The following is a 12,256-nucleotide window of genomic DNA, read 5'->3' on the forward strand; positions in this document are numbered from 1 at the left end:
TTTAGTCATTTACACTTTTCAAGCTACTTGAATGTGTGTAAAAATATTTATAGTTTTTTTGGAATTTATGGTGTAAAAATTAATAAATTTTAAAATAAACATTAGGTTGTAGGTGAAGTATGTAGAAGAGGGAAATATGCTGAGTGATTATCAGTGTGGTTGGTTTAGACTCTGTGTTGATGAGTATCCATCAATAATCATAATACATTTCAGGCCTGAATACTATTTATTAAAGCCCACATTAGACACTGTACAGACAACCAGCTACAGTCTGTGACTAACCTGAGAAGTGTGAACCTGCCCATCACCTCATGTTAAATAATACAACACTGTCTGATAGAAAGTGTGAATTTTACAAACTAAACTTTGTATTAGGAGATTTTTTATTTTTTCTACATAATCAATAAGAAAAATCAAATATATTTTTTCTAATCATTTTCCTAATGCTCTATTAAATGTTTCAAAAATGATCATATAAATTTAGAAAAGTTTCTCACACTTAATAGATGGAGAATTGTATTTGCATTTAAATATAAAAGTAAAAATTACCAGCAAATTAATACTTTGTATAATTGTATTTATATATTTATTTATATCAGTATTTCTCTCTCCAATTCAAACAGGTTCTGCAGCGTCACTGTCGGTTCTGAAGCTCCTCAGCAGTGCAGTAACAGTTTCTGTGTATGTGCTGGTGACCTTCATTCTGGCAGTGAAATGCTACAGAGCTCAAAGTAAGAATCTTCATTAACCATCACATAAAACCCTCACATTTAATAAGAGACTCATTTGAAGTGTTCATGATTGTGTTTTACAGCTGAACCTGATGATAACAGACCATACAGAGTGATAGAAGCTGAAACATCTTTCTGAGTGTTAAATGGCAGGTTTTCTGTTTCATAATTTAGTTTTTACATAACAACAGTTCCAGAGTAAGAGAACACATTCTGTGAGGATTTGGACTTGTTTTATTAAACCTGTTAAACCTGTGATTAAACCTGTTACCATCATGAGTGAGGATTTGGGGTCGTGGACGACTACAGGTTCTTGGGTGTTCACGTGAACAGTAGATTGGACTGGAAGACCAACACGGACGCTGTGTATAAGAAGGGTTTGAGCAGACTTTATTTCCTGAGGAAGCTCAGATCCTGTATGCAGCAGGATGATGGGAATCTTTTATCAGTCTGTTATGGAAAGTGCTCTTTATAGTGCTGTGGTCTGCTGGGGAGCAGCATCAGTGTCAGGGATGCAGGCGAGATCAATAAAATCATCCGCAAGGCTGAATACATAATCAGACACAAACTGGACAGATTGAAGACAGTGAGGGACAACAGGTCACTGAACAAACTCCTGTCAATCATGAAAAATCCTCCCACCCACTACATGATTCCATACAGAGGCAGTGAAGTTCATTCTCTAACAGACTGATTCAGCTTCACTCTCACAAAGAACAGTTCAGAAAATCATTCATACTGTTTGCCATTGCACTGAACTCACCTCCATGTAACATGATAATATTATATACATATCCCATAATTCACTTTCATTTTGAATTGTCAGTTTTTCACTCTTTATCTGTGTAGCATCATCTGGTATATTTTCTTATTTGTTTCAATTACAATTATTAATTACATTCTGCTTTATTTTTTTAATACTTTTTGTTTAACCTGCTGCTGCTGTATTGCAATAATTACCCTCCTGGTATCAATAAAGTCTGTCTGTCTGTAACTATAGCTGAGTGAAGAAAGCTTTTAAATAGGTACTGATGAGGGCAGTTGCTGGTGCAGGTTTTAATCCAAGCTTCCAGCTGCAAACATAAATTTTTATAAACAAACTACTAGAACACATCTCAGTCTATCACAGAGTCTGTGTAACACATCAGCTGTACTAAAGAGTGCTACTTTCACTATCTGCAGTAATTCATGTGCATAAATCACCATATAAAGTTTCAACAAGCAACACAGACCCACAATTCTACAGTAGAGTTTGTAAGGTATCACAGTATTTCAAAAATCTGACCTGCAGGTGTCGAGGGAATAAAACGACAAACACGTTGCACATTTATTTTTTCAAATAAGGATTTTAAATGTTTATATATGTCGCTTATAAACATGTGATAAACTGTAATACAATAAGCATAATGTAATTCAGATCATGTACAGATAATTTGATACTTTAATATTTAGAAACATGGGTAAGTATTTTAGAACACCACAGAGTTTATTTGTAAAAGTCTTAATTATAATGACTATAATAGAAATAGGTAAGAGATAAGAGATCTCATGGGTGTATAAATGGGTGCATAAAACACCCCATAATTATGGTTAAATAAGGCATTGAAAGATTCTGTGTGAATTCATTAAGTGTTAATATTTAAATAAGCAGATTATTAATTTAGACTGTAAAATACAGGCTGTTATTCAGACCCCCAATTCAGTGTACTGCAGTCATATCATTTTAATGATGATGTTTGAAGTGGAAAAATAACCCACTTTTATATGCAAAACAGCTATTTGGCATTTTGTATATTATTTACTTTATACATTCATTAAAAATGCATTTGTTCATAGAGAGAGAGAGAGAGAGAGAGAGAGAGAGAGAGAGAGAGAGAGAGATTGTAAAAATATCAAATATGTTGCAAAGATAAAAGCAGCTCTGATATGTTCATCATTTCATATCAACAGGAAACCAAAACCGAGTGTGATTATTATTTTATTTAATTTATATGATAATGATTTTAGTGTATTTATGTAATAGTCTATACTGATAGGTGCAGGTTGTGTGTACATTATATATGATGAAGTTTTTGTTATCTTTGTATTGGGAGATAAAATCTTTAGTATCGCATTATAACATGCACACAAGCTGACAGATTTCTTGAGGTGGAAAACCTACATGCATGTACTTGGGTTATTTTGTAATAAAACTAAGAAAATCAGTCAAATGTTGTTTTAAATAATGTACATATTTTTGTGTTCATTTAAATAATCATTTTCAGGATTTACAAACATAAATATGATTTTCAGCAAAGTTCAATTTATTTGTGACTCTTACAGTAAGTGGAGAGAGAAAAAGTGAAGGGATCTTATGGATGGATGAAACTTTATGAATAAGTGAATTATAAGTTCAATAATGTCAATAATGTTTATTAAATGTGTAAATAAGCAGGTGATTAAATTAAACTGGAAAATGTAGAATTTTAGTTAGACTTCCTGTTACTCTCACTGTATCAGGTGTGTAAATGTGTGTGTGTGTGTGTGTGTGTGTGTGTGTGTGTGTGTGTGTGTGTAAATGTGTGTTATTGCTTATATTCTCTATGTGAAAGTGATCACTAGTTTCAGATTTTACTGAATGAAAATAAAAAAAATGAATAAAGAAAGTCTTTTATAATGATTTTACTGCTATATTTCTCTGTTTACTTTTCAGTTTAATGTTTATTTTCCTAAATTAAAAGCATTTAATTTATAATTACAGTTTATTAGTCTTTGGGATTGTTGTGAGTTTCCTCAACTGATTATATTGTTCATGTTTCACAGCTGTGGATTTCCAATTAAAAATACATTTTGAATAATATATAAAGACACTAATGTGTGCAGTTTGGTTCAGATTCTGGGACACTATTTATAAAACATTATGGGGCCGAACACAGAAATTTTACACTTCAGTTCATTCATTGTTTTCATTTTTGTGCTGCATATAAACTGTTACAAAATCACTTCATTTTAACCTTTAAAATAAACACTGTATCCACATGTTCATTCTGCACAGAGATAAAACACCTGCTTATGCTGTAAATGTAAATCCAGATCTTCATCATTTCATATCAACAGAAAACCCACACCGACTGTGAGTGTGAACCTCAGAGCTTCATCTACACTGGAGACACAGTTACTCTGAACTGTAATCTGCAGTCTACTGGATGGAGCTTTTCCTGGTATAAAGATTACCAGAAATCACCTGAAGCCCAAAATACCAACCCACTCAGTGTGATAATCTCTAATGAAGGACAAACAACATACTACTGCAAAGCACTCAGGGAAAGTCAGAGTTCAGTGCTGCAGCTACAGTTACAGTTAAAGGTACGTCATGTTTTCTACATTTTTACTGCACATTTAAAGGTAGAAAGAATGTAGGAAAAACTTAATTATTCTAACATTTATTGCTATTGTATAATAATATATCATGATGTTAAAATGATGATTACATGTACCGTTTGGTACATTTTTATTATCTTTGTATAGCGAGACCAAAGCCTGTAGTGAAAATACACCCAGCTGTGAATGTGTTCATTGGGGAAACTGTCACTCTCACATGTGACATACAGACTGGAGGATCCTGGAAGTATCACTGGAATAGAAGTAATGAAGAAATCAGAGCTGCTGCAGGAAAGAAGACCTACACAATCACTGATGTTAAAGACTCTAATAAAGGTCCTTATAGCTGTAAAGGAACTCAATCATCAGACCCAAAATACACACAGAGCAGTGATGCAGTTACACTGACTGTATCAGGTGAGTGTTTTGTCTCACATATTCTCTCCTATGAACAATTTAAAGTGTAGACATGTATTTCTCTTAATGCACGCGGACATCAACACTGTAGAACTAAATAAACAGACCGTAAATAACAAACATCAGTCCCACATTTAATTACATGGAAACACACATACGATTTTAAACTCATAAATAAACACAAAATACACCCACATACCACTTTTACCTGCTTGTGAGCTAAGAGAGGGGAATATATCTTGAAGTCTCTTGATTGGATGATTATAATGGCAAAAGGAAACACATGAAATCTTTCGATGATTCTGTAGCATCGTTCATCTCTTCATGCAGATCATATAACAGGAAGTGCCATACAGGAATAATAGGAATAAAATAAAACATAACAAAAACTATTAGAAAGAATCAGTCATGCTCAAGTAAACAACAATTGAGTGTGGAAATAATAATTAACTTTATAAAATAATGAAAATATATAATTTTACAAATTAAACTAATAAAAGGTTACCGATTTAAGCCAGTATCTAAGTGCACAAGCGCCATCTAGTGGAAACAGATATAAACTCAGGAAGCTTTGTGATAGTAAATACACATGGTATGAAATGTACCACCACAGACCACCTATAAACATATTTTTCCACATAAAACTTATTCCAACAAAACTAAGGACATGAGCTAATGGGCAGCTGTGGGGTTTATGGGTAAACAAATTAATCTCCATTTGACTAAAATGCAGAGAAGCATTACAGCTTAAATATTTACTATTTTAATTAACACACACACACACACACACACACACACACAAACACACAGAGAGAGAGAGAGAGAGAGAGAGAGAGAGAGAGAAACTATACTGTGGATTCAAACAAGCATAACAAGTATAATTATAGTTTATTATATCAGTTTATTTAACATAAGAAATGTGAACTGTTCAGAAAATCAGTGTCAGTCAGTGTGTCAGCATGTGTATGTAATGTAGAGTAGTAATAGTGACATCAGTCCAAAAAGAAGACAATTGAAAATCCAACCCAAACTGAAAGTGCTGTATACAGATGAGTGTGTCATGAGAGAGCTGTGGTCATGTGACCATGATCTCCATCAACCTCAAATTCAGAATGGTCTTCAGTGCCCTTTTGGCAACTGAACATTCACCTTCTCTCTCTTCTCTTTAGTTGTTACCAGGTGGTAACTTTTAAAGCACCAAACTCATGAGATTCAGTTGTGAATGAAAACTTCACAGACACAGTTACTAACACAGCTATGAGATGGTCACATACACACACTATTAAAACATCCTCCATGTCTAGATAAAGACATCTACATTTTCCACCTGCTTTATTTCTAGCAATTTGAATTCTGATAACACATTTACAGTAATGAGGAGAGCCAAATAGTTTGTTTCATAAGTTTGAAAAAAAAAATATATTCTTAATAATAGACATTACATGATATTTCTAGTAATTAAATATAAAATCCTGTTTACTCTCCTCTGCTGAAAACTTTTTAATATTTGAAAATAATTGAGGAACTTGATATTTTACTGAACACAGTGTCAGTATCTACTCCAGATAAACAATTACATTAAACATTTCAAGACATGAATCTCTCAGTTTCCTTCTGTAAGTCACGGTTATAATAACTGCATCGTTGTAGTGGTGTTTCTATAACCTGAGTTAATGATGAAAGCTTGTACATACTGTATTTGTTTTATTCACAGCTAGTTTTATTTTACTGCTGTGTTCTTCTAATAACAAAATTGAACACTAGAATAATTGTCATATTATTGCTATATTGCATATTAAACAAAAGGTTTAATGACTTTCATTCATATAACCAGTGATTTCCTACAGTGCAGTTTGTTGTAGATTTAAATGTCCATTGATTTGTTTTGGTCATGTGACCATGATCTCCATCAACCTCAAATTCAGAATGGTCTTCAGTGCCCTTTGGCAACTGAACATTCACCTTCTCTCTCTTCTCTTTAGTTGTTACCAGGTGGTAACTTTTAAAGCACCAAACTCATGAGATTCAGTTGTGAATGAAAACTTCACAGACACAGTTACTAACACAGCTATGAGATGGTCACATACACACACTATTAAAACATCCTCCATGTCTAGATAAAGACATCTACATTTTCCACCTGCTTTATTTCTAGCAATCTGAATTCTGATAACACATTTACAGTAATGAGGAGAGACAAATAGTTTGTTTCATGATTTAACTCTGGTACACTGCAGCAACTTCAACACACTAAATCTTTTTCTACATATTTTCACCAACATTAATTTTAATAAAACAGTGTCATAAATGTAAATATAATAACATTAATATATTTATTAACAGATAAATCTGCTTCAGTGTCTCTGATGGAGGTCAGTACAGGTGCAGAGCTGGAAGAGGAAACCCAGTCTACTACACACACTACAGTGATGCACTCTGGGTAAATGTTACTGGTGAGTATGTGAATTAATTACACAGAACATGTTTACAGAAGATCTGGGTAGAAACACAGTAAATTATATTTACACTCCTACATACAGAGAACAAATAGATTTTACCCAGTATAAAGCTCGAGTGTAAATAAGTGAAGAAGAGAAGGATTGAACTTTTATACTGTACAGAAGAAATGTATGTCTGTGTTTCATGATTTAACTCTGGTACACTGCAGCAACTTCAACACACTAAATCTTTTTTCTACATATTTTTCACCAACATTAATTTTAATAAAACAGTGTCATAAATGTAAATATAATAACATTAATATATTTATTAACAGATAAATCTGCTTCAGTGTCTCTGATCATCAATCCCAGCAGATCTCAACACTTTACTGCTGACTCTCTCACTGAGCTGTGAGGACCAGAGAGACTCTACTGGATGGACAGTGAGAAGATACACACACAGTGAGGCATCGCTTGATTGTTCATCAGTTTCAGGATCTACATGTAACATCAGCTCCCTCTCTCCATCACACACTGGAGTTTACTGGTGTCAGTCTGAATCTGGAGAACGCAGTGATTCTGTCAACATCACAGTACACAGTGAGTCTTTATCACTTCTCATCAGTAGAATTTAATATATAAACCAGACCAAACATAAAAATATATTCTTAATAATAGACATTACATGATATTTCTAGTAATTAAATATAAAATCCTGTTTACTCTCCTCTGCTGAAAACTTTTTTAATATTTGAAAATAATTGAGGAACTTGATATTTTACTGAACACAGTGTCAGTATCTACTCCAGATAAACAATTACATTAAACATTTCAAGACATGAATCTCTCAGTTTCCTTCTGTAAGTCACGGTTATAATAACTGCATCGTTGTAGTGGTATTTCTATAACCTGAGTTAATGATGAAAGCTTGTACATACTGTATTTGTTTTATTCACAGCTAGTTTTATTTTACTGCTGTGTTCATCTAATAACAAAATTGAATACTAGAATAATTGTCATATTATTGCTATATTGCATATTAAACAAAAGGTTTAATGACTTTCATTCATATAACCAGTGATTTCCTACAGTGCAGTTTGTTGTAGATTTCAATGTCCATTGATTTGTTTTGGTCATGTGACCTCTTTCCTGTAGTCATCATTTATGATCCATACCAAGTACCATTAAAAATAAATACAGATCAGGAGTCAGTACAGACATGAAAATCTACCATTCACAGATATTTTTATATAAATATGTATCCTAGATAGATATGTAGTGATGTGCAGCAGGTATGTACACAATTATATGTGTTATTTTAAAAACTTACTACTAAAGCAACAAACATTAACCATAAATCCTTTACACTTCTGTCTCAGACACATGCTCAGATCATTTATTTAGCTTAGCACATGTTATTATAGCCTCCTAGTTACCTGATATAAAGTGTTCTTTATAGAGGATTCAGCATTTTACAATGTAATAGAATTGAATATTATTATTTTTGACTGCTATTGTCACATCTTCCACAATCTTCTGGTCTTAAATATGGCAGTTTGTTTCTACAGCAGTGTCACATGGAACAGATCATTAGAGGTCTGCATGTTAAAATTATACTTTTACACACTTTGTGTTTTTATTGTTGCTTTTCTCTTTCCTACAGATGGTGATGTGATCCTGAACAGTCCTGTCCATCCTGTAACTGAGGGAAATCCTCTGACTTTACACTGTTTATATCGAAACACAAAGATCTCAACTGGTATTGATTTCTATAAAAATGATTCAATCATCCAGAATCAGACTACAGGAGTGATGACCATCAGCAGTGTGTCAAAGTCAGATGAAGGTTTCTACCACTGTAAACATCCAGAGAGAGGAGAGTCACCGAGAAGCTGGATTTCAGTCAGAGGTGAGAAATTATTCATATATTCATCTAAAATACTCTTCAGACATCAGAAAATATTTATGGCTTTAGTCATTTACACTTTTCAAGCTACTTGAATGTGTGTAAAAATATTTATTGCTTTTTTGGAATTTATGGTGTAGAAATTAATAAATTTTAAAATAAACATTAGGTTGTAGGTGAAGTATGTAGAAGAGGGAAATATGCTGAGTGATTATCAGTGTGGTTGGTTTAGACTCTGTGTTGATGAGTATCCATCAATAATCATAATACATTTCAGGCCTGAATACTATTTATTAAAGCCCACATTAGACACTGTACAGACAACCAGCTACAGTCTGTGACTAACCTGAGAAGTGTGAACCTGCCCATCACCTCATGTTAAATAATACAACACTGTCTGATAGAAAGTGTGAATTTTACAAACTAAACTTTGTATTAGGAGATTTTTATTTTTCTACATAATCAATAAGAAAATCAAATATATTTTTTCTAATCATTTTCCTAATGCTCTATTAAATGTTTCAAAAATGATCATATAAATTTAGAAAAAGTTTCTCACACTTAATAGATGGAGAATTGTATTTCGGCATTTAAATATAAAAGTAAAAAATTACCAGCAAATTAATACTTTGTATTATTGTATTTAAATATTTATTTATATCAGTATTTCTCTCTCCAATTCAAACAGGTTCTGCAGCGTCACTGTCGGTTCTGAAGCTCCTCAGCAGTGCAGTAACAGTTTCTGTGTATGTGCTGGTGACCTTCATTCTGGCAGTGAAATGCTACAGAGCTCAAAGTAAGAATCTTCATTAACCATCACATAAAACCCTCACATTGAATAAGAGACTCATTTGAAGTGTTCATGATTGTGTTTTACAGCTGAACCTGATGATAACAGACCATACAGAGTGATAGAAGCTGAAACATCTTTCTGAGTGTTAAATGGCAGGTTTTCTGTTTCATAATTTAGTTTTTACATAACAACAGTTCCAGAGTAAGAGAACACATTCTGTGAGGATTTGGACTTGTTTTATTAAACCTGTTAAACCTGTGATTAAACCTGTTACCATCATGAGTGAGGATTTGGGGTCGTGGACGACTACAGGTTCTTGGGTGTTCACGTGAACAGTAGATTGGACTGGAAGACCAACACGGACGCTGTGTATAAGAAGGGTTTGAGCAGACTTTATTTCCTGAGGAAGCTCAGATCCTGTATGCAGCAGGATGATGGGAATCTTTTATCAGTCTGTTATGGAAAGTGCTCTTTATAGTGCTGTGGTCTGCTGGGGAGCAGCATCAGTGTCAGGGATGCAGGCGAGATCAATAAAATCATCCGCAAGGCTGAATACATAATCAGACACAAACTGGACAGATTGAAGACAGTGAGGGACAACAGGTCACTGAACAAACTCCTGTCAATCATGAAAATCCTCCCACCCACTACATGATTCCATACAGAGGCAGTGAAGTTCATTCTCTAACAGACTGATTCAGCTTCACTCTCACAAAGAACAGTTCAGAAAATCATTCATACTGTTTGCCATTGCACTGAACTCACCTCCATGTAACATGATAATATTATATACATATCCCATAATTCACTTTCATTTTGAATTGTCAGTTTTTCACTCTTTATCTGTGTAGCATCATCTGGTATATTTTCTTATTTGTTTCAATTACAATTATTAATTACATTCTGCTTTATTTTTTTAATACTTTTTGTTTAACCTGCTGCTGCTGTATTGCAATAATTACCCTCCTGGTATCAATAAAGTCTGTCTGTCTGTAACTATAGACCATCACTGCTCCCTCATTTTATCTTCTCTGTATTTTCATTTACTGCATTTCCTTCGTGTGTACATGTTTTCCTGGTGATGTAAAAAAAATGTTCATGCAGGAGATATTTTGCTTTGCCCCTTTTCATTATATATTTTACTCTGTATTTCCTCTCTGGATTTTTTACAGTAATAGAAGCTCTGTACAGGCCATTAATGCTCCCTCAGGTTATCTTTGTAGTTTAATTTACTGGATCTGATTTCTCTCATGCGTGTGTGTTTCCCTGTTCCTTGACTTTTGGTCAAGTCAAGAAACTGTATGCAGGAGAATTTTTGCTTTGCCCCTATATTTCACCTTTAACTTGAACACACAGCGGGAACAGGACGCAGGAAGCAGTGACTATTTAACATACAGAGAAAACACATGGAGGAAGCAATGAGGACCTCTAGTGGCCAAATCATGAAAATCTTAATCCCGACAATATTCATGAACATGATGTTAGTAAATACAATTTCTAATCAGGAGTTTCAATTATTTTTAAATGATTTTCATTTCTGATATATTGTTTGTATAACTTGTATTTCTTTTCACTTTTTGTGTTTAGCTACATGGATTTTAATACAAATGATGTTCTAGATATCATTTACTCAGGTATAAATGTGCAGTGTGTGTAATATTTGTAATAAAATGGAGCGTTGCTTATTATTTTAATATCTTATGCTTCTGTTTGATCATTTTATTAAATATTTTATTGAATAAAGTTTACCTGTAAACAGGAAATATCCAGATATGTGGTTCATTTAATGACCAGGTTTCCATAAGGTTTAATGAGCATAAAATGTTTCAACATTACATCAAAACATTATATCTAATGCAGAGATTTAAACAAGATACAATGTGGCTCTGTATCCCAACAAACACAAACAAAAAAATGAAAAAGAAAAAAAATCCCTGTGGTGTCTGAGACTTTCCCGTAGTAGTATCGGCTAGCAGGAAAGTGATTAGCAAAAGCACACCATGCATTCACACACACACACACACACACACACACACACACACACACACACACACACACACACACATCCAGTGAAATGTAATAAATAAAGCAAAAGTTCCCACCCAGGGTCAGTCAGCCTAAATAAACACAAGACAATTAAACAATAGCGACAAAGAAAAGAAAAGAATTTGATGAAAATGGTGTTGCACTAAACACTATTAAACGGCAACTTGCAGACAACAAAAATTAAAAAGGCATCAATAATTTACAGAAGTTAAGGTCGAAATCAAGGCAAATATGACTAAAAAACAGCCCCGGCCTTAATGTGAACATTAAAAAAAAAAAAAAAGAGAGAAGACACAGACAAGCAGCACAGCAGTGAAACAAGACATCAACAAAGCTAAACAAAACAAGACAAAACACCACGAAGCCTCAACACGCTCTTCCAACTACAATAAATAAATATCTCATTTACTAATGCACATAAGTGCACATTACAATACAACATTAGCCACAGAGCTAAAAGTCGCCTTTGAACAGAAGTGTGCATGTACCAGAGGGGCGGAGTTACAATGACACATCCCAGGAAGCATAATCACCATCTTTAAATAGACCAGGATCAGATGCT

At 33.6% G+C, this 12,256-nt stretch overlaps 3 protein-coding genes across 4 annotated transcripts in view; 1 reads left to right on the top strand and 2 right to left on the bottom strand.

The window, feature by feature from the left end:
- LOC124387226 (carcinoembryonic antigen-related cell adhesion molecule 5-like) overlaps positions 1–1,704 on the top strand; it is an 86,702-nt gene extending 84,998 nt beyond the window's left edge. Inside the window, 2 exon segments of the mRNA XM_046851444.1 lie at positions 624–731; positions 815–1,704. Of these exon segments, the coding sequence (XP_046707400.1) occupies positions 624–731; positions 815–870 (164 nt within the window). The 3' untranslated portion in view covers positions 871–1,704.
- Positions 1–12,256, bottom strand: part of LOC124387535 (Fc receptor-like protein 5) — a gene marked incomplete at its 5' end in the record, with an annotated part of 205,314 nt that overhangs the window by 108,467 nt on the left and 84,591 nt on the right. The gene's annotated exons all lie outside the window — the stretch shown is intronic.
- LOC124387229 (carcinoembryonic antigen-related cell adhesion molecule 5-like) overlaps positions 1–12,256 on the bottom strand; it is a 184,165-nt gene that overhangs the window by 101,841 nt on the left and 70,068 nt on the right. The gene's annotated exons all lie outside the window — the stretch shown is intronic.

Source organism: Silurus meridionalis, chromosome 6, assembly GCF_014805685.1.
Source record: "Silurus meridionalis isolate SWU-2019-XX chromosome 6, ASM1480568v1, whole genome shotgun sequence".
Taxonomy (NCBI): Eukaryota; Metazoa; Chordata; class Actinopteri; order Siluriformes; family Siluridae; genus Silurus; species Silurus meridionalis.